The 24,355-nt window shown below is 46.3% G+C and overlaps 8 protein-coding genes across 8 annotated transcripts; 5 read left to right on the top strand and 3 right to left on the bottom strand.

Annotated features, from left to right (window-relative positions):
- Positions 1-253: 253 nt before the first annotated feature.
- Positions 254-3,443, top strand: LOC6577207 (protein Spindly). Its single transcript, XM_002003140.4, has 6 exons — positions 254-855; positions 908-1,073; positions 1,131-1,346; positions 1,407-1,548; positions 1,701-1,799; positions 1,857-3,443. The coding sequence occupies exons 1-6, from the start codon at positions 328-330 to the stop codon at positions 2,902-2,904; spliced, it is 2,199 nt and encodes a 732-aa protein (XP_002003176.1). The 5' UTR covers positions 254-327; the 3' UTR covers positions 2,905-3,443.
- On the bottom strand, positions 2,918-6,043 carry LOC6577208. Its single transcript, XM_002003141.4, has 2 exons — positions 3,943-6,043; positions 2,918-3,080 (listed from the first exon to the last, which is right to left on the bottom strand). The coding sequence occupies exon 1, from the start codon at positions 5,985-5,987 to the stop codon at positions 3,963-3,965; it is 2,025 nt and encodes a 674-aa protein (XP_002003177.1). The 5' UTR covers positions 5,988-6,043; the 3' UTR covers positions 2,918-3,080; positions 3,943-3,962.
- Positions 6,044-6,980: 937 nt separating this feature from the next.
- Positions 6,981-9,549, bottom strand: LOC6577209 (nucleoporin GLE1). The gene has a single exon (XM_002003142.4). It carries the CDS (start codon positions 9,336-9,338, stop codon positions 7,419-7,421), a length of 1,920 nt encoding a protein of 639 aa, XP_002003178.1. The 5' UTR covers positions 9,339-9,549; the 3' UTR covers positions 6,981-7,418.
- A 1,064-nt stretch (positions 9,550-10,613) lies between these two features.
- Positions 10,614-13,290, top strand: LOC6577210 (kinesin-1 heavy chain). Its single transcript, XM_002003143.4, has 2 exons — positions 10,614-12,021; positions 12,082-13,290. The coding sequence occupies exons 1-2, from the start codon at positions 10,853-10,855 to the stop codon at positions 12,947-12,949; spliced, it is 2,037 nt and encodes a 678-aa protein (XP_002003179.1). The 5' UTR covers positions 10,614-10,852; the 3' UTR covers positions 12,950-13,290.
- Positions 13,291-13,563: 273 nt separating this feature from the next.
- On the bottom strand, positions 13,564-17,710 carry LOC6577211 (PAT complex subunit CCDC47). Its single transcript, XM_002003144.4, has 4 exons — positions 17,615-17,710; positions 14,510-15,418; positions 14,098-14,445; positions 13,564-14,025 (listed from the first exon to the last, which is right to left on the bottom strand). Exons 2-4 carry the CDS (start codon positions 15,347-15,349, stop codon positions 13,786-13,788), a joined length of 1,428 nt encoding a protein of 475 aa, XP_002003180.1. The 5' UTR covers positions 15,350-15,418; positions 17,615-17,710; the 3' UTR covers positions 13,564-13,785.
- Positions 15,747-20,164, top strand: LOC6577212 (leucine--tRNA ligase, cytoplasmic). Its single transcript, XM_002003145.4, has 6 exons — positions 15,747-15,881; positions 16,054-16,892; positions 16,951-17,522; positions 17,787-18,245; positions 18,311-19,554; positions 19,612-20,164. The coding sequence occupies exons 1-6, from the start codon at positions 15,879-15,881 to the stop codon at positions 20,047-20,049; spliced, it is 3,555 nt and encodes a 1,184-aa protein (XP_002003181.1). The 5' UTR covers positions 15,747-15,878; the 3' UTR covers positions 20,050-20,164.
- A 93-nt stretch (positions 20,165-20,257) lies between these two features.
- On the top strand, positions 20,258-21,660 carry LOC6577213 (trypsin-1). The gene is made up of 2 exons (XM_002003146.4): positions 20,258-20,959; positions 21,021-21,660. Exons 1-2 carry the CDS (start codon positions 20,688-20,690, stop codon positions 21,574-21,576), a joined length of 828 nt encoding a protein of 275 aa, XP_002003182.1. The 5' UTR covers positions 20,258-20,687; the 3' UTR covers positions 21,577-21,660.
- A 664-nt stretch (positions 21,661-22,324) lies between these two features.
- On the top strand, positions 22,325-23,283 carry LOC6577214 (trypsin-1). The gene is made up of 2 exons (XM_002003147.4): positions 22,325-22,626; positions 22,686-23,283. Exons 1-2 carry the CDS (start codon positions 22,340-22,342, stop codon positions 23,239-23,241), a joined length of 843 nt encoding a protein of 280 aa, XP_002003183.1. The 5' UTR covers positions 22,325-22,339; the 3' UTR covers positions 23,242-23,283.
- Positions 23,284-24,355: the final 1,072 nt, after the last annotated feature.

Raw genomic sequence — 24,355 nt, forward strand, 5'->3', positions numbered from 1 at the left:
TGGCGCTAGTAAAAAGTTGCCATTCACAAAGACAAGTTGACAAATTCATGCTGTCGACTTGTCTATGATAGGAATGGCATATTCCCTCTGCATGTTTTAAAGGATTATATATATACAGATATATAAATATAATAAATATTTTATATAAATATATTTTATTTGATATTACAGCATTCATCTTACTGTCTGCACAGTCTTCACACATCGCCACTAATCGGTACAGCGCATAATAATATCGATATATATTGCATAGCAGCGCTATTTGAGCGTCGCTTTTATACAATTGATTCAAATTGTTGACGCCTTAGAGAAAAAAACGGCTTGAATATGTATAATAACTTAGATTTAAATGCTTTAACCATAGAAGACATAGTTGAAGAGTACAAATTACTGCATGAGCGCCATGAACGACTTAAGGAGCGCAGCGAGGAGGATGCCCAACGCCTACATGAGCTAAAACGCAGCCTAGACACATCCTTGGCGGCGGAACGATATTTAACCCAGGAGCTAGAGCATCTAAGTGCCCAATCTCAAACGTCAGGTCCTACGCCAGAGCCACGTGTGCAGCAAGAATTGGAGGAACTGCGTCGCAAATACAAGAACCTGCAGCTGGAGCATGAAACCTTGCAGCAGGACTACGATGCCAAGGTCGAGGATGCGGTTAGCCTCAAGGCGAAGCTCGAGAGCGCAGTGCGCGATCTGGAATCGCTTGCCTTGGTGAAAGCCAACAGTGTAGACGATGAAATCACATCACGGTTTAATGCACTGGAGCTGGAGAATGCAGAGCTCATGCATAAATTGGCCGAATACGAAGAGATTAAAGTGAAAAATACCTTTGCTATAGCCGAGCAGGAGGTGAGTAAATAGATTATATCATCCTGTTGTTACAATCATATTGTCCTCTCAGAAAACAATTGAGATGTTAAAAGATCAAATCGATTGCCTGGAGCAAAATCTGCGTAGCAAACGAGATGAACTCGAGGAGAAGCTGCAGGTGCTGGAGAGCACACAGGAGCAGCTGGTGGATGCCAATGCCAAAATAGCGATGCTCAGCAGTGCCCCGGAACACAATGGTTGAGTAGGCGAGTGGAGATCGTTGAAATCTTTTTTAAAATTAAAAATGCTTGCAGATCGCAAAGGCAACTCACTGTTTGCTGAGGTGGACGATCAGCGGCAGGTGATGAAGCACTTGCTGGCCAGCCAAAAGAAGAGCTACCTGGACATGAAGAAGATATTCAATGAGAGCAAATTCGAAATACACCGACTCAAGCGGGAGAACGCAGCCATGCACACTGAGCTCCAAGCATGCAGCACAATCTTCTGCAGCGCCGACAAAACCTACCAGAGTAAGCTTGGAGAGCTCGAGTATAAGACTGTCTTAACTTATTCTGATTCACTCTGTGCAGATAAACTAAATGAGCGCATTCGCAAGCTGTTGCAGCAAAATGCCAAACTGGAGCACAATTTGAATGTGACGCAAGAGCGCCTGCGCGAATTGGCCAGACAGAAATCGGTGACTTGGCTTGATTCCATGCTGGATTTCTGCAAGTATGAGTTGGCCGAACGCTTGGGCCATGCTGTAGAAAAGCTCTGCAATCATTTGCTCAGCTTTACCAGCTACAGATTGTTTTTATTGTGATAGGCCGTTATTAGGTTAGGCTGCGTTTAGATTTAGTTCACAACATTCCCATTCCATTTAGACGCGAAACGGACGAGCTGAAGACCCAACTGCACAGCATGCACATCCAAAATGCCACGCTCGAGGAACAGTTGCGTAACATGCAACAGGACATGGCACGGTGGGTGCAAACCGTTCACCTCGTGAGCTCTTTTAACACAGTTATTTTTGTTGTTAGCTGGCGCTTTGAATCGCTGAAGTCCCGCTGCGTGTTGATCGATCGCGAGAATCTGCTGATGGAGCACAAGATTGCCTTTAAGCCCATGAAAGCCATGGAGTTCGATATCAAGGAAGCTGAAATAAAAGCTGCCTTGCCACGCATAGCCAGCGTTACCGCCGCCCCAGCCAATGTGACAACAAAAGCTGAGATTATTGTAGTGGATACGCTGCAGAAGCCGCCCGCAGTTTGCGTCAATGTGCAAACTGATGTTATTCTCTTGGACACTCCGCTTAAGGCTGAGCCAGAAGCGGTCCCTCGTCCTGCTATTAAATATGCACAGCTCTCTTGTCCAATTAAAGTGAAGCGTGAGGTAATTGAGCAGCCGTCCACGGAAAACTCGGCTCAACAGCAACAGCTGGAGCAGGTCGAATGCAAAACGGAGCCAGTGCAAACTGCGGTCATCGAGCCGCTGAGCGCTTCATCTCCCTTAATTAGCACTCCTCCCGTTGCACATATTCGCGTGAAAAGCGAGCAACAGTTGATGTCACCTGAAATGGAATCAGTTGAGGGACGTGCAGAGCTTCCTTCTTTGCCTGCTAAGCCTCAGCGCAAGGGCACGCCCATCCAATTACGTCAGAGCCAAGCAAAAATCGATGATGATGAAGAGCAGGATCAAGCACCTACTCCAGCCAAGCCTCAGCGCAAGGGTACGCCAGTTAAGACCAAGCAAGAGCCACTCGAATTTCATGAAATTTGTGAAGCGAAGCCCTTGCGCAAAGGAACGCCAGTCAGACTCAAAGCCAGTGCCATGGACACTGAAGCCGCTGGCCACTGTGCAGTGCGCTCCATACTAACAAAGAAGCGCGATCTGTTTGCCGAGGATAACCAAAAGAATGTCCAGTTCAGCAGCAATGCGCCCATCGTGCACAATCTGAGCCCGGATGTGTGCAGTCCACCGCCCTGCGGCAAGGAGAACGCAAATAGCCAGGATGTAAAGCCGGTCAAAAAATCACAGGGCATCATACGACGCATTGTTGTGCCATCCAAGAAGCCAGCGAGCTCTTAAGCTGCACACCAAATGCATAATTACAAATAAAGTGTTTAATTAAAATTAAGACTTAGGCAATAAATTACACACCAAACAACAACGAGACGTACAAACTTAATAGTTCTTGCCGATCCAAGGCCCACATATAGACACTTAGTGCATCAGCCATCAAGATGGGAAATACATATATAAACCTGGAATGATATAAATTAGGTTTATGAAAAGTTTAAAGAGAAATTTCTATATAAGCTTATGCTAAAATGCAAATATTGTCTATGCATAAGAATATAAAATATCTATTTAAATTGTATTGCTCGGGATCAGACGCAGTCCCAGGGCTACTGCATACTGTTGAACATCTTGAACTTGAATACTGTTTAGATTTATGCAAATGATAATCGTTTATGTGCAAGTAGGCTATAGGGTGAACTGCATTATGATCCAATTCAAGAAATTAACTATTAATAAAGAGCATGATATAAATCAATAACTTTACTCATGTTATAGAAACTAGCTTAAGCTATAAAATAAAAATTTTAAAATGTATTTGTCACATATAGAAGTTTGTTTTAATACGGATGTACACCCATAGAACTATATGTCCTGTTTATAAATGATCTCACAAATACTATTTCTGATATCTTAAGTTGAATTATAAATTTTGCTGCCAGCATTTAGAATCTCCAGCTCCTATTTTTGAGTTACTGTAGTTATTTATTTGATCTAAATTTACGCTCGATAGTAAACGAGTCAGAAATTTGTAAGATCAGCTCAGGTGAAGTAACTGAATTAATTATATATAAGAAATGGATTGATATATAAGAATATATAATATAATTTTTAACTACAATTTCCCATCTTCTCTAACATACATTTCCAAGAATTCATATTACCCATTTTGACAGCTTTTAAAGGGTACGTAATCTCTGATTATTGATTGGAACTCTGAATCATGTACGATTAGATCATCTAGCACAGCAAACAGACGACAATATTGTGCTGATAACACTAAGAGAAGATCTACAGCAACACAAGAATCGCCTTTCTTTTGCTTACTTCATGAAACACGATGATAGCTAGACCTCCATCGGCTGCTCCTCCTCGAAACCCAAACGCTCGTAGATGGGCGCTGAGGCCGCAGGCAGTTCAGCTGGAGCTTCATCCGCCTCGTTGGTGTCCGTCGGCTCCTTGATCTCTGTATAGAGCTGATAGGGCAGATCTGTGGGCATGGCCTCGTAGGTGACGTGATGGGTGCGCGAGCAACTGCCGTGGGATTGCCGTGGACCGGCGCAGTTGCAAATGGAGGCGGAGCCGCTCACTGGCGTCTCATAGCCATCAGCTAGAGCTATGGGCTGGTCCAGCTCCTCGGCCACGTTGGCGCTGCTGCTGCCATTGGCGATGGGATAGCGCACGATGTCGATGTGATCCACGAAGCGATGGTTGCTCGAGGCCTTGCCGCCGCCGAAGCAGGGCAGTCCGCCGGAGTAGTATGACCAATGGAACATGCGCTCGCAGTGCAGATAGAGGTACAGGAGCAGGAAGAGCAGCGCAATGCCCAGCGGCAGCATGAAGACTATGACGAGTGCCTCCGAGCGTTGGCTGTGCGACTGCTGCAAGGGATTGCCGTAGAGCACCGTGTGACTGGAGACATTCAAGTGACCGTGGCTAACGGACCAGTTGCCCTCAGTCTTGTTCCGTGAAGTGCTTGGCTCCAGTGCCCCCTTCCCCTTCTCCTTCTCCAGCTGCGGCTTGCAGCTCAGCCCATTCACATTGATGAGGGATATGTACTTGGCATAGCGGAACAGGCGAAACAGCTGCGGCTGGTCATGCGAGAAGTTGAGCAGCCACTGGCAGCTCCACGGATTATCGTCGATGTGTATGTGCAGTTGCTGCACCTGCTCCCAGGCCGCGAGCTCTGTCTGCTCCAGGCGCACCAGCTCATTGGAGCTCAGGTCTAACAGGGTTAGACTCCCAGGAGCTAGCTGCAGCACCTGCGGCCACGAAACGCTATGCAGCTGATTCTGCTGCAGCTGCAGACTCTGCAAATGCTGCAGCTGGGCAAACCAAGTGCTGTTCAAGCTCCGCAGGTGATTCGCGCTGAGATCGAGGCTGATGAGCGAGCTGTTCGACAGCTGCAGCTCTCTCAGCGCATTTCCACTCAAGTTGAGCTGCTGCAGCTTGGAGCTTATGGAGGCATCGAGTGCGAAGCTGCTCAGCTCACACTCGACCAGGCTGAGGCGGAGCAGCTGCTCGGTGCCATTGCCGAGACGTAGATGTCGGGGCTCGACAAGCGTCTGCTGCACCAGCAGTTCAGTCAGCTGACCAGGCAGTGCCTCCAGGAACTCACGCCTCACCAGCTTCAGCTGTGTCAGCTCCAGGCGCTGCAGTTGCTCCAGCTGCTCCAGCAGCTCCGCCTGCCGCAGCGCCAGCTGACGCTCGCGTCGTATGCTCAACTCCTGCAGCTCTCGACATCCCTCGAGCGGCTCGAGCAGCCGCAGCGAGTTGTCCTCCAGCAATAGTTGCTGCAGGTGCGGCAGCAATGCGAAGCTGTTGCCGCTGAGCGTGCCCAGCTCGTTGTGGCGCAGGGTGACAACACGCAGTCGTTCCAGCTCCAGCTCCTGCTCCTTCTCCTGTTCCGTTCCGCAGCTTAAGGGCAGGCTGTCTTCCAGCACAAAGCGCTCGATCTCGACGCTCTCCAGCTGCGCACAATTGTCCAGATAGGCCAGGCCATAGCCGGCCACGTCGGCCAGCGGCGGCGTTTGGCTGCCATTGAGGCGCACATGCAGTTTGCCAGCCACACGCTGCGCGCCCAGGTCAAAGACGGCTCCACCAGTGGCGCTGCCATTGGCAGCGCAGTCAATGTCCAGCGGCAGACCAAAATCCTGCACGCTGCGCTGCTCCGGCGGCGTTACATAGAGCGTGGCCCGTATGAGGCAGGAGCTCTCAGCTCCGACCACAACAGCTGGCAGCAGCATCATGAACAGCAGCAGAGGCAGAGGCAGAGGCAGTGGCAGCGACAATGCGTAGCTGCCTGTTGAGGCGGTGCTGCAGTGCGTCATCGGCTCGTTGGCATTCCACTTGAGCAGCGAAGCGTGTCGCATCTTTGTCGAACAGCAGCCGCTCCCGTCGCGTGCAAAAACTCAACTGCGGAAAAGTGGAAAAGCGGAAAAGCTTTAGCTTTGGCGTCGCACCTTTGGCTCTCGCCAGGTCAGCGCCAGCCCCCCGCCGTTCGCTCGAATATTGAAAACATGAGTTTCTCATTTTGTTTCAGTTTCAGTTTTTGTTATAAATTTAGCTATTTTGTGTCGCTCTGCTCTTTGCTCTCCACACACGAGAGTTCTTCTACACAGCTGTCAGCACTATGCCCGTACCCCCTTCACGCAGCGCCACGCCTCCAGCCCAGCCAGCGGAAGCAGCAAACACTTTTCGCACAGAGCCCACTCAGCAGCATGCCTCCAAAGTGGCTGTGGAATATGTTTATCCATACCGTATATCTATATATATCAGCATCAACTATATATACATGTATGTATATATAGTCATACATATGTATTTAAAAATATCTGTACAATCGCATCAGCTGTGTAGCGAGCATTCGCATTCGACTCGAACTGTTTACACACAATACTTTTTTTTTTTTTTTTTTTTTTTTGAGTAGATTTATTTTGTTTTTAGAATCGAATAATTTGATTACTAATCGTGGGCACTTTTCAGCTGGCATGAGATCAGCAAGAACCCTTGGAAATCTATTGCGAAGGACAGCCTTGAGATGAGGGCAAACGAGTGAGAGCTCTTACCCTCAATTGTATCAATATTTTTTAATGGGTTTTCTCGAACATAATAAATCATAGCAATGCAGATGTACAATATTTTATAATATATTTAAAAGTATATTAGACTCAATGGTGTTAAGTCATCAATATAAAATGCAGACAACTATATGATAATTCAGAGAAATCCACTTGAAGACCCTCACTATAAGAAAGGCTTGAGAATGAAGAACAAAAATATTTAAGTTCCTCCACAAATTTTTCGAGTCATAAAAATATAATTAAATACAAATTTAATATTTTAAAAAAATATAATTTTAATAATTTGGGTATACTTTTAATATTTTTAATAAGATCATTTTAAATAACTATTTTTGATTAATATAAAAATTACAATTTACTGCACAACTTAAATTTCCATAATAATCAAAGCTAATTATTTAATCAAATCCTGAATCCTTAGGCAAATGCATGGCTGAACTCACCTGCCAAAGTCTGATTAGGCAAGAGTAAACTTAAAACGGTAAATTTCAACATAATTTATACACGAAAATTTCCTTAAAAACTACGGGGAAACAACACTAGTAAAATTCGTCGCAGGGCGAGGGGCACAGCGGCCATTGTCGTCCACTGGAGTAGCGGGGGGCAAGCAGCTTGATGATATGGCCCAGGAGTCGGTGATCTATATGCAGATGAGTCACAGCTGCTCCTGGCCATCTCCTCAAGTTGCTTGAGCCGCTAGACCAGAGAGCTGACCTGAGGCTAGGCTCTGGCCTTCAGTGTGCGCGGAGTGCCAAGTCGTGTGACGCCGGGGCTGGATGGCTGGCTCTGGGTGACAGCTCGCGTCATGCCCTGCTCGCTGGTGGCGGTGGAGCGTTGGGGAGTGGCACCACCGAGCGGAACAGGGAGCGAGCCGCTGGCGGGGCCGCCTGTCGCGCCGCCCGAGGTCATGGTGTAAATGTGCCGGCGGAGCACTCGGATGTGCTTCTGCGAGACCTCGAAATTGTGGACGAGCGTGTGCAGCTGCGTCTGCAGCTCGGCGATGAGGCTGTCGCGCTCTTGGATCAGGCTCGACGTCGAGTTCTGGCTGCGGCTGAGCTTCAGCTCCAGATCATAGATGCGCTTCTGTAGCTCGCGACGCTGCTTCTCCGTTTGCTCGCGATGCCGCGACAGCTGCCGCTTGCCCGCCGCCTGCAGCGTGTCCAGCTGCAGCTTGGTTGTGGTGAGCTCCTCGGCGAGTCGGCGCTTCTCCGTCTTGAGCGCCGCATTGTAGTTCTTGAAGATCTTGAGATCGCGCTCGGCCGCCTTCAAGCGATTGACGGTGATCAGCTTGCGCTTGCCCAGGTCGTCGATCTTGCTCTTCAGCTGAGCGGCCTCCTTCTGCAGCGAGTGCAGCTTCTCGGCCATCAGGCAGTTCTCGCGCAGCACATTCTCGTACTTGGTGTGCTCCTCGCGCATCAGCATCGGCAGCTGGGCGACGCTCTTCAGCTTGCTGTCGATCTTGGAGCGCAGCGTGTCGATGTCGTGGTAGATGCTCGACTCCAGCTGCTGGTTGTTCACGTGCAGCTTGTCGATCTCATGCTTCTGCGTCTTCATGATCTCCTGGGCCTTCACGCAGCGCGTGTGGTAGTCGCTGATCCGCTCCTGCTGGTGCCGTATGATGTTGCGGAACTGCACTTGCTCGTTCTTGAGGTCCTTAATTGTGCTGTACAGCTGACTGAACTCGCCGCTGTCCAGATCGTAGCCATAATTCTTCTTGTGATCCTGCTGCGTATTAATCACGTCCTTGAGGACATGGTACATTTCCTTGAACGATGGGTCATTCTCCTGCTCCGACGCTGATGTGCGCAGGGCCCGGCGTGCATGGCCACGCCCCAACACTTGCTGGCCATAGCCAGCTGGCTGACTCCTCAGCTTCGACTGATGCCGATGATCCTTGCGCTTGCCCAGCGACGTTGGCGCCGCCTGTATCGTGTCGGAGGAGTTAGGCACAGCCAGCACCGTCATGAAGCTGCTGTTGCTGCAGAAGACGTTCTTGCCGTGGCGACCCGTGACCGTCAGATCGGAGTCCATGCTCGTGGAGGATGGGCAATAGCTGTCTAACAGGCCTCCATCCCCATCCCCATCCGTTTCGCTTGGCAGCTCCATCTCCGGACTCGGGCAGCGTCGGGACACAAACTGGCCGTGCTTCTGCTGCATTTCGCTCAGCTCGAAGTTGATCTTCATGTACTTCTTCTCTAGGTCCTTGGTCGTCTCATTGTACTCCTTAAGCTCCTGCTTGTACTTGGTTAGCTCGTGCTTCAGCTTGGCCCCCATCTCATCGCCCTGCGGCACGCTTCGTCTCTTCGGCGTACACGACCGCTGCTCTTCCTCATCGTCCTCCTCGTCGTCCACCAAGCCGAACTGATCCCCGTCGCTTAGCGCCAATTCCTCGTCCTCGTCCACACAGTCGTTGTTGTTATTGTTACTGTTGCTGTTGCTGTTGTTGTTGTTGTTGTTGGCATCGCTCGACGACAGATTTTTGTTGTGTAGACTTATGTAACTGGTCTGCTTCAGAGCCTTGCCGTTTGTGTTGTCCCCCTCCGGTTGCTTCCCCATCGACTCGGCCTGCTCTTGCCCGACGGGGGAGACTCCTCTGGTCGCCGGTTCGTTATTAGCTTTGTAGCTGACCGGAATTAACATTTACAATAATTTTGTGCTCAGCCGGTTTCTCTATACACTTCCGTAATTTTTGTCCTGTCTTTTTACCAACAGATAAATTTTAAAAGGAATCTCACATTTATTTACCAAAAATAATTAGTAGTTCAACATGGAACAATATCAAATTATTATCAACGATTTTTTTCTTTTTCTTTATAAATGCCTACTAAACTAGAGATTTTTTAAAGGATGTTTCAAAAATTAGAGCAATTTCGTATATTTTTCTTTAAAATTATATAATATTCATTTATAATCATATACTATTCGAAGAAGGCGACTTGTTAGGTGATTCAGAGGCTGTATCCTAGTTGGTTGTAAACTTGATTTAAAATCAGTTTCAAAACTCAAATAAATGCTATGAATAAAGAGAACTTCACCAGCAATTCGTGTTACTCAAGTGAATTAAATTGAGCAAAGGTGGAATCCGACGATATCTCTATTTAACACTAAACAAGTTTATATATCTTCGTCTATAAAGATACCAAGTTTTATAAGGATAATGCAGTATTTACTCTCAATCCAGAGATCCGTGATCCACGATTGTGATGTTTTAGCCATGATATATGAATAAAAGATCTGTGATTTGTAAACATTGTTGCATGATGTATTGTATATCATTGATCTTTAATCTATGCTATATATATGTATATCCATAATCCATTATTTATAGATTTATATTTCTATATCTATTAATTACATTATATTAGATCTATGATTATAGATTCACGATCTACGATATATGACCATGATCAATTATATATGATCTGTGTCACTTGAGCTTAGATCGCTGACATATGATCCGAAACATAATTTACATATATCTATGTATATATATAAAACCTTATTTCTTTGATTTCAGTTTGCTAAAACTAAAAAGAATAATAATGGTTAGAGGGCAACACTATTCCTGGAATCTGAAAATTAAAACTGCATATTTTTGGATGGAAAAGCATTTCAGTAAACATCAATTTTTTCAGTTTTAGCATGCATAATAAATAAATAACATAATAAATATACATAAGTATTTCATTATATAACTATACGAGAGAAAATAGAAAAAATATTTTAAAATATATCTTTTATATATTCCTGTGCCATTTATGACTTGTTTGCTTAAAAATATATACCAAGAGCTTCAATTTGACTCCCAAAAATATTGAATACTCTGATTGGGATTATGTGGAGAATGCGAACTTGGATTTCGAGCATAGGACACATCAAAGCAGGCCTGGGCACATATTTTTCGATGCGTGTAAATCCATACAAACATTGTTCAGTTCATTTTAGTTGTTTAAAAAAACAACACAACCACCTTAAAATTTTATAGTAATCAATTCCAGAATATATTACCAAAATTTTAAGATTATGCTTTAAAATTACGAGTGATTGGAGCTTATATAAAAAAGAAACCATCTTGGAACCATTGAACGTTACCACACGAGAGACAAAGGGGCAACATCATTTTGCTTACTTAGAGTAATTAATTATCCATCAAAATGGCTGACAACGAGGGAGCCGCGGAAGAGCAGGAGTTCGATGAGGACGATGGCATGGCAGCCATGGATGAGGGTGGCATGGAGGAGGGCATTGAAGATGACTTATTCTCACGCCTGGGCGAGTCTTCGGATGATCCGGAGCAGAGACGAATGTATCACGAGTATTTGGCGCTAATCAAGGAGATCGACTGCCAGAACAGGATTATACAGGACATTAAGATGCAGGTGATGGACATGTGCGAGCGACCCTGTAAAACGCGCAACGAGCTGCGCGAGATCAAACGTCTGCGCATCTGTATGGAACAGGAGAACATCAAGCTGCACACCATGATGAACCGGGCCGTGAAGCTGCAGAACTTCGGATCCCGTCGTCATTATCGCGAACTGAACATGACCACCACCGTTGATGAGGACAATATATCGCCATATTGCATGGGTCCCTGTGGCGCACCAGCTGGAGGCAGTGGCGCAACAGCTACCGAGTGTAGCGACGAGGCCCCCTCCAGCTGCTGCCAAGCGGAGGGCCAGGAGGATCGGCTCATTAAGGCGCTGAGCAAGGCCATGCAGAAGATGAAGGGCGCCTGTCCGGAGGACATGAAAATGATGCAGGAAATCGCCTGCGCCATAATGGCCTCCAAGTCCAAGCCGAAGCAGGTCTGCAATCCAGGGCCATGCCAGAAGGCGCAGTCGCCCTGTGAGGACAGCAGCAGCAGCATCCAAGGACCTCCATGCCCGCCCTGCCCACCGCCGCCGTGTCGGCCAGCGAAGCGCTCCCGCCAGCGTGCACAGTCGCCCTGTCCACCGCCGTGTCCACCGCCGTGTCCGCCACCCTGCAGCAAGAGCGACTCGCTCGACAAGCTGAAGCGTCGCATCGTCAACATGCAATGCTCGGTGAAGAAACTGCTCAACGAGGTCAGCAAGCGCGAGACACAGGAGCCAACGTCGTGCGGCGGCTTCGATGATGATGATGACTACGATCATGATCATGATGATAGCTGCAATGCTGGCTCGTCGCGTCCGCCTTGCCCAGAGGATCCCGATCCGCTGGTCATCTGTGGCGGCAAGCGCAACACCAAGGCGGACAAGTACGAGAAGATGAAGGAGAATTACGCACGACTGTTGACACAGTTTCAGCGCAAGGACTGCCAAATGAAGGAGCTGGAGAAACGGTGAGAGAGCTTTTAGCATTCAGCTGAGATCCTTGATAAACTTCTTTTCATTTGCTTTAGGATGAAGGGCTTCATGGGCAGCTGTGGTGGCGGGGGCAAAGGAGCAACCTCGGACGCTGACGCCGCTGAGTTGAATCTGCTGCGTGCCCGGGTCAACGAGCTGAAGGAGGAACAGCTGGAGTTCAAGTGCATCATGAAAGAGCAGTCGCAACAGCTGGAGGACTATCGCAACAAGTACATGCTGGCCCAGCAGAAGGTCGAGGAGCAGTGCGTCTCGCTGGAGAAGCTGAACATGAACAACAAACGCATCGAGCAGCAGATCAACACGGAGGTGAAGGAAATACGCTCCAAGTTTCAGGAGAAGCTCAACGAGCTGCTGCACTTCCCCAAGTTGCTCGAGAACGAGCAGCTGAAGCTGGCGCAGGTGTGCAAGGAGAAGGATGATCTGCAGAGCAAACTTGTGGTTGTCTGCAAGGAGCTGAAGTCCTGCAAGACGCAGATGGAGGCTCCCACCCAGGATCTGGGACCTCAGCTGGCCCAGTGCCAGCTCGATCTGTCCCAGGCCCGGAATGAAATCGAGGAGCTGCTGCGCCAGCGCGATCTCTTCTGCGAGCAGCTGAAGACCACACAGGACGATCTGGACACGTTGCGCACCGAGTCCGCCAAGATTATTGCCGGCACCAAGGAGCGTGCCGAGATGATCAAAGCCCAGCAACAGGAGCAAATCAATCGCCTCGAAAAGGAGCTGGCCCAATGCCGTGCCACAGCCAGCCTGTCGGTCAACGATCGCGAAGCGGTCATCCGCGAAATGCAAGGCCAGCTCAACACCCTCTCCTACAGCTTCGATGCGGCCCAAAAGCAAATCAAAACCCTACGCAATCACATCGCCTACGTGTCCAACGAGAATTGCTTCCCGGTCAAATGTTAACACGGATCAGTTTTCACCAGATTTCAATGTTCTCATCCAACTGCTGTCCACCCTGTGCCTGTGTGTATGTGTGTGTGCGTGTGTGTATGCTTGTGCTTGTGCGTGTGTGTGCGCGCGCCTCTGTGCTGCTAATGCCAAAGCGCCAAAGAATGCGTCTCTCAGGAAGGTGCGAAATGTCTGATGAGCTCTTGCTAACCTCTAGCAAAACTACATCAACTTTCTCTCAGCTCACGGTGAATCTTTAGTCTAACGGGATTTAGAAATACTCAAAATCACACATCACATACATGCATGCATATATATAATAATAATTTCTCTATAATAAATGCGGTTCAAAATCATTCTTCATGTTGCAATGCCTCAAAGGAGGAAGTGCCAGAGATTACAGGGGATTGTTATATGAAAGCCGGAAGGCGGATGAGCGGTTGGGGGAGATGAACCCTATAAAAATTTCTACATAATAATTCAGGATTCAGGTTTTGATTTCGATCAGGGAAAACAGGGATATATAGATATAAAACTTAAACTGAAACCTGCTTAAGGCATTTATATACAAATCAAAGTATGAGAAAAAAAAATTAGACAATCAATCAAAATATAAAATAAACAAAATATTTTTGTTTTTGTAAATAACAATTATGTGAATTTAATCCCACGAAATCTCCATTAATTTTTTGCTACAATCTGTATTTTATCAGTTAATAAAATTTGAAGCTGACTGTTTTTCGTTTTTTGTTTGGCGCTCAATAAGAAAATCAAATACTTTATTGCTTTAGTGTGGCATTTGAGAAATGGCCGCAAACTGTTCTAGGGTTTGTAAATGAGCGCAACAAGATCTATAGCGATTTAACTGCTAGGCGTTTCATTTTGGGCGCATTCTTTTTGGCCTGACGTTTCTGTTCCTTGAGCTCCCAGCGGCGTTGCTTCTCTGGATCTTCCTCGGCGAGCACGCGCTCCTTCTCCTGCTTGCGCTTATCTTCGCGGCGCTGAGCGGCTGCCTCGGCACGAGCGGCATGGGTGCTCTTCAGGAACTCCTCCTCGACGCGCAGACGATTCTTGTCTGCCTTAGCTTTGGCCTGCAATTTAAATTTACGGTGTTAGGATATTGCTTTTCTCGTAGAGCGCTGACTAGCTGTGTGACCACTAACCTCCTTGGACATACGGTAGACTTTTAAGCGTTCCATTAGGTAAAATATCAACAATAACAAGGGTTTAATGGTCTCCATTTCGGCATGTTTGGGCAGATTGAACCCGGCCAATAGCACAGGCCGCGTCTCTGGCTGCTTCAGCGTGTTGCCTTCCTCCTGTTGGATTTGGCCGCTGAACTGATCCGAGATGTGCAGGTAATCGATATAGCTTTGGTATTTGTTAAGTGCAGTTATAACACGTGACTCGAGTATGGCGGATGTGGCTTCTGGAATTTCAGAAAGCACGCCAAAACCACTGGGAACATTATAGCGATCCTCCGGTTTGGAAACTAAACTACAAAACTTGCTCTGCAAAAAACGAAAATGAAGAGGTTTAAACTGATTTCCGCTAGACCAGCATTTCATGACTTACCAAATCTGTGTACTCTTTAAATATTTTCGTTATGGTCTTCTTGCTGCCGACTGCAAACACAAATGAATCCATTAGCCCACGTGTTAATTCGATTTTGATGTGCACCTGATCCAGCTGGGGTCGCATCAGACCCGCAACAAGTGACACCAAGTCCTGACGCTTGATCATCTTGAGCTCTACGAGCATGCCCTCGCAGCATGTGCGACCGGAGCACCACAGGGTGTATAGGCTTTCGCTCTCCTTAATCAGTCCCGGATTCTCGTTCTCTACCTTACCATCGTCGCCGACCAGCGCAAAGTTTTCGTCGAGGAGAGCTTTATGCGTGCTGAACCAGAGCTGCGCCAGGCGCGCATTCTTTGCTTTGCCAGCAAAGAAGTTGGCGAAATAGGCCAGGAGACCGGCTACCATTAGCATTTCCATCCAATAGGAATCCCAGTGGGTGCGGAAATGTAATGGTATATTCGGTATCTTCAGCTTTGGCTCCGTCTTCTGATCAATGGGTGGCTCCATGGTGTCACCAGCATCGTACCCTTCAAACTCCTCTTCGTCCTGGAAATGTTCAAATTCATCGTCGTTCTCAACGAGACCGTCTTCCTCGTCATCGTTAGAAACATATTTCTTGGGCACTTCCTGGCGTTCTATGTGGCTTGCTCTGCCTGCACCTCTGGATGAGTCGGCATTCTCTGCGGTTTCTGTATCGTAGCTGGCATCCACAAAGTCATCGTCGAATTCCGCAAAATCATTGTCCGTTTCATCTTCGCCATTGGTGTTCACATTTGCGCTGTTCATCTGACAGGCGCACAATAGCGCCAGCAGCAAAAATGCAAACACTGGTCGCATTTTTTAATACAAATACTCGAAAAAATAACGTAATTCAGCTAATATTAACCTAAATCTAAAACTTTTCACCTAATAAAAAAAAAAGTAGGTTAAGTGGACTGAAAATATCGATAAAATAATAAGAGCATCGCTTCTTGATAATAAAATACTCACAATATTGAATTAAATACTAAACAGTTGCAGAACAGTTGAGCACGTTTAAATATGCAAAGTGTTTGAGGAACGCGCAATTAGAATTTAGAACATGTATGAGGGTGGAAAATGTTGATCGTCTCCATTTTATATAAAATATAAGTAATAAACGAATGTCGTAACGTCATGCTATGCTGTGCGTGAGAAATCAAACATCGTTTTTATTCCCACCTCAATATATCGATACTTGCTTACGAATTTCGATTGCAAGAACGATAATAGCCTTTTAGCCGCCGTAGCGAAGTAAACACGTTGCAATTTGCAATTTGTTGGTTGCTGGTTAATTCAGTAAATATTAAGTGAACCTATAATAAACTGCGCAGCCAAATAAAGGAATATGGTAAGTGAAAACATATAAAAATATTACCGGCCTAGCCAACTTGCTTACTACCCGGTGTATTCAATAATGAATTCCACGGGGACAAAATCCGCAACCTGATGCAATATTTGCATCGAATGACAATCAAAAACGAAGTAATTACAATATTTGAATATATGCATGACGCCAACAGGCAAATGTCGAACGCAAAGGCACCTTTAAGGTGGAATTTCTGCAGAAAATCGAGCGCGAGGTGCAACAGCGATGGGAAAAGGAGCGTGTACACGAAACAGATGCCCCAACTGAGCCCAAAAAGCAGCAGAGCGAAAAATTCTTTGTCACATTTCCGTTTCCCTATATGAATGGACGCTTGCACTTGGGGCACACATTCTCCATGTCGAAGGCCGAGTATGCTGTGCGCTACCATCGTCTCAAGGGACGTCGTGTGCTGTGGCCTTTCGGATTCCATTGCACGGGTATGCCGATCAAGGCGTGCGCTGATAAGCTGGCACGAGAGCTGGAGACATTTGGCTATCCACCTAAGTTTCCGGACACGGAGGAAGAGGCGCCAGCCGTTGAGTCGCAGTCGCAGTCGGAGGTGCCCAAGGACAAATCCAAGGGAAAGAAGAGCAAAGCTGTGGCCAAAACGGGTAGTGCCAAATACCAATGGCAAATCATGCAAAGTCTCGGCCTGCAGGATGAGGAAATCAAGCAATTCGCCAATGCCGAGCATTGGCTGGGCTATTTCCCACCGCTGGCGGTGCAGGATCTGAAACGCATCGGTGTGCACGTAGACTGGCGTCGCACGTTTATAACTACCGATGCGAATCCCTATTTTGACTCGTTTGTTCGCTGGCAGTTTAATCATTTGAAGCAGCGCGGCAAGATCATGTATGGCAAGCGCTATACAATTTATTCGCCCAAAGACGGACAGCCCTGCATGGATCACGATCGCTCCAGCGGCGAAGGCGTTGGCCCCCAAGAATATACTCTGATCAAAATGAAAGTGCTGCAGACACCCAAAGCTTTAAGGTAATGCCCCGATCTGCAATTGTAAACATAGACAGTAATGTCATTGAATTCTTTACAGTGCCATTAAGCAGCCCATCTTCTTGGTGGCAGCAACATTGCGTCCGGAGACGATGTACGGCCAGACGAACTGCTGGCTGCATCCAGACATCAAGTACATTGCCTGGCAAAGCACGCGCGACAACGAAGTGTGGGTCAGTACTCACCGTGCCGCTAGGAACATGTCTTACCAAGGCTTTACCGCCGAAGACGGCAAAATTGTTGTACTGGCCGAAGTGACTGGCCTGGAGCTCCTAGGTGTACCATTGTCGGCGCCGCTAACTAGTCACAAAAAAATCTACACACTGCCTATGCTGAGTATTAAAGCGGATAAAGGTACGGGCGTGGTGACCTCTGTGCCCTCTGACTCGCCCGACGACTATGCGGCTCTCCTGGATCTGCAGAAGAAGGAGGCATTCCGTCAAAAGTATGGCCTAACCGATGAAATGGTGCTGCCATACGGGCCGATACCCATTATCGAAGTTCCAACACTCGGCAAGCTCAGTGCTGTGCATGCCTACGACACGCTCAAGATTCAATCGCAGAACGACAAGGAAAAACTGGCTGAAGCCAAGGAGCTTTGCTATTTGAAGAGTAAGTGTAATTATTGGAGGCGGGATATGTATAATTGCTTTTGGAATCTATTAAGGAATTTTGAAATATGAATTATGCATATACATAGTTACCTTTAATTTCGATTATATATCACACAATTTACCAACTGTTAGGCTAATTAGAATAAAAAAGACTGATTTAAAATGCTTTTGGGATTAATGATTCATAATCAACTGAGAAGATTAAAAATTTATATGAATGAATCCTAGACATTTTTCTGATTGATATGTTTTTATTTCACAGGCTTCTATGATGGCGTAATGCTGGTGGGCGAGTTTGCTGGTCGTAAAATTCAGGACGTGAAAAAGATGTTGCAAAAGCAATTGGTTGATGCCAAGGAGGCGGATATTTACTATGAACCAGAGAAGTTGATCATGTCACGCTCAGCGGATGAGTGCGTGGTGGCGCTGTGTAATCAATGGTATCTGAACTATGGCGAGCCCGAATGGCAGGCACAGGCAATGAAAATACTGCAGGACATGGAGACGTTCCACGAGGAGGCGCGCAACAACTTTGAGGCGTGCCTGAACTGGTTGCACGAGTACGCCTGCTCGCGTACCTATGGCCTGGGCACCAAACTGCCCTGGGATGAGCAGTGGCTCATTGAATCGTTGTCGGACTCAACCATCTATATGGCCTTCTATACGGTTGTTCACTTGCTGCAAGGCGGCACTTTCCGTGGCGAGAAGCCAGGACCTTTCGGTATTTGAGATTGTAAAACGCTTGTCTATTATATGACTGACTCCTGAAAAATGTACTTTTTATAGGTATCAAACCTGAAGATATGACCGCCGACGTCTGGGACTATATATTCTTTAAAGAGACGCCTCTGCCAAAGAAGACAGCTATTAAAAAGGAGCACTTGGCTGTGCTGCGCCGGGAATTCGAGTACTGGTATCCCATGGATCTGCGTGTGTCTGGCAAAGATTTGATTCAGAACCATTTGACTTTCTGCCTGTACAATCATGCAGCCATTTGGCCCAATGATGAAACGAAGTGGCCCAAGGGCATGCGTGTCAATGGTCACCTGCTGCTCAATTCAGCTAAAATGTCCAAGTCAGATGGCAATTTCCTGACCCTCTACGAAGCTGTACAGAAATTTTCGGCGGACGGCATGCGCCTGTGCCTTGCCGACGCTGGCGATAGCGTAGAGGACGCCAACTTTGTGGAGAGCACCGCGGATGCGGGAATTCTGCGTTTGTACACATTCATTGAGTGGGTCAAGGAGATGCTGGCTACGCGCACCAGCCTGCGCCATGATGCTGCCAGGACCTTCAATGACCAAGTCTTCCTGAGCGAGCTGAACCTGAAGACAAAACAGACGGATGATAACTATCGGCGTATGTTGTTCAAGGAAGCCCTGCGCAGCGGATTCTATGAGCTGCAGCTGGCTCGTGACAAGTATCGCGAGCTGTGTGGTGCCCAGGGCATGCACGAGGAGTTGGTCATGGAGTTTATACGTCGCCAGGCGCTGTTAGTGTCGCCGATTTGCCCGCACATGGCGGAGCATGTGTGGGGTCTGCTGGGCAACAAGGAATCTATTGTCCATGCCCGTTGGCCCGAAGTGGGCGCTATAAATGAGAACGACATCATGCGCTCTGAGTATTTGATGGAGGCAGCACATTCTTTCCGCCTTAACTTGAAGAATCTGCTGCAAGTCAGGGGCAAGGGTGGCAAAGAGAAGGCTGTGGATGTCCAGACGCCGAAGCCCAATCGCGGTCTCGTTTGGGTGGCCAAAACGTATCCGCCGTGGCAGTGCTGCGTGTTGGATACCATGCGGGAGATGTATAACAAGGACACCAAAACGCTGCCCGACAACAAGTTAATCGCAGTCACGCTGCAGCAGAAGCCCGAATTGAAAAAGTTCATGAAGCGTGTGATGCCTTTTGCACAAATGATACGCGAGAAAGTGGAGGCGGGCAAGGGCGTGGCTGCACTAGCGGTCACTCTGGAGTTCGATGAGCGCGAGGTGCTGCTCAGCAATCTCGATTATCTGAAGAACACCTTGGATGTGAGTAGCAAATTTACCTGAAAATGCTTGACTTACTTACACACTCTTCTGCAACAGCTGGAAACTCTGGAAATCAAATACACTGATGATCCCTCGGCACCTGAGAAGACGCGCGAGGAAGTGCGCCCTGGTTCACCCTTCATCAGCTTCAGTGTTGCGCCTCACGTGCCAGTTGAGCTGGTAAATCCAACGGAACGCTCGGGACTGTTTCAGGTGAACACCATCATATCTGAAGGTGACACAGTGCAGTCACTGCGCGAAAAACTCGCCAAGATTATCGGCCTTAAATCAGATTTGTCCACTCTCCAAATCTGGCGCTATGAGGATCCTGTAATGGGTCCACGGAAACTGCCCAACTTCCAGGACTACAAAACGGGCAAGACACTTCTTAGCGAGGGCAATTTCGTTCTTGATGTGGCTGATAAACGAGTGAGCGTCAATCTTTCGGGGAAACTGACCGAGGTCGGACGCAATCTAATCTATGTGGTTGAGTAAAGATCTGATGCATGTTATAAGAGATACTTGAATTGAAATAGGAACACTGTAAAGAATTGTTGGCTATAAATGAATACCTTAATAAGCAATGTGCTTTGGTGTAACCGAAAATACACTTGACCCACTTTCAATTGTTTTATCGAGGTTGGTTCGGCTATACAGGCTAAAGCTAAGCTAGAGCTCGACTTTATCTAGTGTGAAAATAAAGTACTGTAATCTATCGTATATGAAATGTGAAACTGAGTAAGTATTATACAAAAAATCAAACATATATATTTTGTGTATTGATAGTTAAGAGGTCTTTTTAATAAACTTGTAAGGTAATAAACTTAATTCAAAGTAGATTAGAAATTAAATTAGAATCTATATATTTGATTAAGTCCATCAAGAGCAATTCTCAATTTTTGTATATTTTGTAAAATATATTCCTATTTTCTTAAAGTTAGTGTATCCAATATTCGTTTAGAGTATGTATTGCTTCTTCATTTCTTCCAATTATTTTAGTATGCCAACCTAGCAGACTTAGATAAAGACTCAGTGGGGTTTTTTGACTATCTGTTAGCTTAGCCTATTGAAGTTCTGGTCCGGTTTTATAAAAGCCGAGCACTTCTTTTCTGTGTGTCAAAGTCAAGTCAAAAATGTCAACGAAATTAGTGATTGTTATTCTGCTTCAAGCCGCCGTTGCTGTCCTGGCGGGCGTCTGTTTGATACCTGAGCCCGTCAAGCGCCAACGATCGCTGGTAAATGAGCTCTTCAGGCGACAGCCACGCCTCGATGGTCGCATTGTTGGTGGCCATCGTATAAACATAACAGATGCACCACATCAAATCTCGTTGCAAACATCCGACCACATTTGTGGCGGCTCACTAATCTCGAAAGAGTGGATAATAACGGCAGCTCATTGCACCTTGTAAGTTGTTCCGGCAGCAGATTCTACGTTGAGAAACTAACCGCAATTCATTCTAATCCAGTGGCAAGCAAGCCAATCAGCTACGCGTGCGGCTGGGCACTTCTGAATGCTCCCGAAATGGACAACTGCTAAACATCAAAAAGATTGTTCAACATGAAAAGTTCAACTACTCGAATATCAACAATGATTTTTCGCTGTTGCAGCTGCAGGAACCAATAGAATTCGATGAGACCAAGCAGGCTGTTAAGCTGCCGACACAGGATCAAGAGTTTAAGGACGGTGATGCGTGCTATGTTAGCGGCTGGGGCAGCACACAGAATCCTTTGGAGTCCCGCGACTGGCTGCGCCAGGTAAAGGTGCCGCTGGTCAACCAGGAGGATTGCAATAAGAAATACAGTCGGTACGGCGGTGTGACAGATAGCATGATCTGTGCTGGATATATGCAAGGTGGCAAGGATGCCTGTCAGGGAGATTCTGGTGGTCCCATGGTAAATGGGGACGGCGTGTTGGTGGGCGTGGTGTCCTGGGGCTTTGGCTGTGCAATGCCCAACTTTCCGGGCGTATACTCCAGAGTAACTCATGTTCGTGAATGGATCAAGGAGCACAGCGGTGTTTAGCTAACTGAATGAATGAAATAAACGACCGAGGGAGGTTCCAGAAGTACCCGACCTAACAAATAAAACACAATAACTATGATTTAAGATTTATGTGACTCTCTTACGTATTTTTTTAAAATTCAATACTCTTTTCATATCATGAACGCGCATATCGAGTTTTGCTTAAAATATCGATAACTTTTCCCGTTATTTTGTTATCGATTGAAAACATTATCGAAAAGTACATACACAAGAAGTTATTAAACAATTAACTTCCCATAGTAAGCCAACTCTGCAGCCAATGCGTGTTTATGCGTGCGTACGTATGTCTGTGTGTGTGCGTGTATGTGTAATTATTGCAATATCAGTTGCTCGAAAGGTTCAGGGGATCTCGTAGTCGGGCAGTCTCGACTAGAGCTTTTTTACTATAATAAATATAATAATAATAATTTTGTCAACAATCGTAAATATTTAAATACCCGGAAAAATAAATTACAAATTTTAAAATAAATTCAGGAAAGTAAAATGAAAATTATTGCATTTTGTTTCTTCTTATCTAGAAGGAAATACAATTTCATATTAATGTACCAAGTTCTGAATAGATGAGCAAATAAGAAACTCAAAGTAATCTAAGCCAATTTAAACTCAAAATTATTTTTTAAATTATTTTGTATACTATCCCCGCATTCTTAGATAGTGGAATTATTAGATAATCCATTTCTGGGCCTGGGTCGGCCTTATAAAAGCCAAGCGATTTCTTCTTTCCGCTAGAGTCAAATTAACAATGTTAGTTAAACTTTTGACTTTTTTGCTGCTTCAAGCCGCAGTAGCTGTCCTGGCGGACGTTCGTTCGATACCCCAGCCAGACCAGCGGCAACCTTCACTAATCAATGAGCTTGTCAGACAACCTCCGCGCCTAGATGGTCGCATAGTTGGTGGCCAACCTATAAACATAACAGATGCTCCATACCAAATCTCGTTACAATTATCGTTTCTAATATTCTTCAAGCATCATTGCGGCGGTTCACTAATCTCGAAGGAGTGGATACTAACGGCAGCGCATTGCACCCTGTAAGTTGATCGAACTACGTTCTACGTTGAGAAATTAATAATAATTCCTTGTACTCCAGTGGAAAGAAAACTAATCAACTACGCGTGCGGCTAGGTACCTCTGAAACTAAAAGAAATGGGCAGCTTCTACGAATCAGAAAGATTATTAACCATGAAAAATTCAATGTCTCAAATGCGGATTATGATTTTTCGCTGTTGCAGCTGCAGGAACCAATTGAATTCGATGATACCAAGCAGGCTGTTAAGCTGCCGAAGCAGGGTCAAGAGTTTAAGGACGGCGAAATGTGTAATGTAAGCGGTTGGGGCTCTACATGGAACTCTAATGAGTCAAACGAGTGGCTACGGCAGGTGCAAGTACCGCTGTTCAACCAGGAGGAGTGCAGCAAGATATACAGTCGGTACGGCGGTGTGACAGATAGCATGATCTGTGCTGGCTATTCGGAAGGAGGCAAGGATTCCTGTAAGGGCGATTCTGGTGGTCCCTTGGTAAATGGGAACGGCGTGTTGGCGGGCGTGGTGTCCTGGGGCATTCCGTGCGCGAAACCCAACTATCCGACCGTATATGGTAGAGTATCCTTTGTTCGTGAATGGATCAGGGAGCACAGCGGTGTTTGATTGGCTAACTAATTGAATAAATGATCTGAGTATGCAGCAATACCAAAATGCTTTCCACTCATTTTCCAAACTTATCCCAGAGTGCAGCACAGGCTGTCAGCAGGCAGGCTGCCGCCGAGCTTCAACCACGCGACCTGCTCTGCGCACATTATGGCAACGCATGTACAGGTTGTCGCATTGCGTTGTCAGGAATGTGACAAGGATATGTGCGTAGCTGTGGGTCCTTTTCGGCTGTGTTTGTTTCTAACCTTTGCACCATTTGCTATTTACGTTTGCGGTTAGGTTTCTGGTTATGTGTGCGTATACACAATGAATACTACGTATTTAAAAACTAATTTCTACTGATGATTATCCTTAATAACTGAAATGTATGTAACAGGCAGAAGGAATCATCGCAGACCCCAAAAAGTATATATAATCTTGATCAGGACGACGAGCTGATTCGATATAGCCCTGTCCGTCTGTCCGTCCGTCCGTCCGTCCGTCCGTATGAACGCCTAGATCTCAGAAGTTATAAGAGCTAAAGAGCTGAAAGTTTGCATGTAGACTCGTGTATACCATACGCAGTACAAGTTTATTATATTTTTTTTCGATAACTCAGCCGATAACTTTTTTATCAAGAATAATCGAAAATTGGATTTTGTTTTTTCACCTATTTCCATTTATTTTTAATTTTAAAGTTTTGGCAATGCAATGCAGGGCCATCAAAGCGCAGGATCTAAACATTTGCAATCAATTTTCAAAAATTAAATTAATAACAACCTGTATATACCTGTATCAGCTGATTTTAAGTTATTGTCGTAAGTTGTTGATGCCAATAACTTATGTGTCTCACCCTGAACTTGATAATGATCATGGAAGCACACACACACAGTGGCACCTTAGTATACACACACACATGCATACATTAACTCAGACCAAATGGCAAATTGCTTGTTTTCTTTATTTTTCATTTTGTACTCGAGCATTTTGCCATTGGATACGCTCATATGAAGAACGATCGTCTGTAATCGCGATTATGTGGACTGCTGTTTGACATTGGCATTAGAGCTGTTGCAGTCGCGTAGAGCTGACGTGCTTGGGGCTCGCGCCAGCAGACGACGTCGACGTGAAG

This window comes from Drosophila mojavensis, unplaced genomic scaffold (genome assembly GCF_018153725.1).
Source record: "Drosophila mojavensis isolate 15081-1352.22 unplaced genomic scaffold, ASM1815372v1 contig_36, whole genome shotgun sequence".
In the NCBI taxonomy this organism is placed as follows: Eukaryota; Metazoa; Arthropoda; class Insecta; order Diptera; family Drosophilidae; genus Drosophila; species Drosophila mojavensis.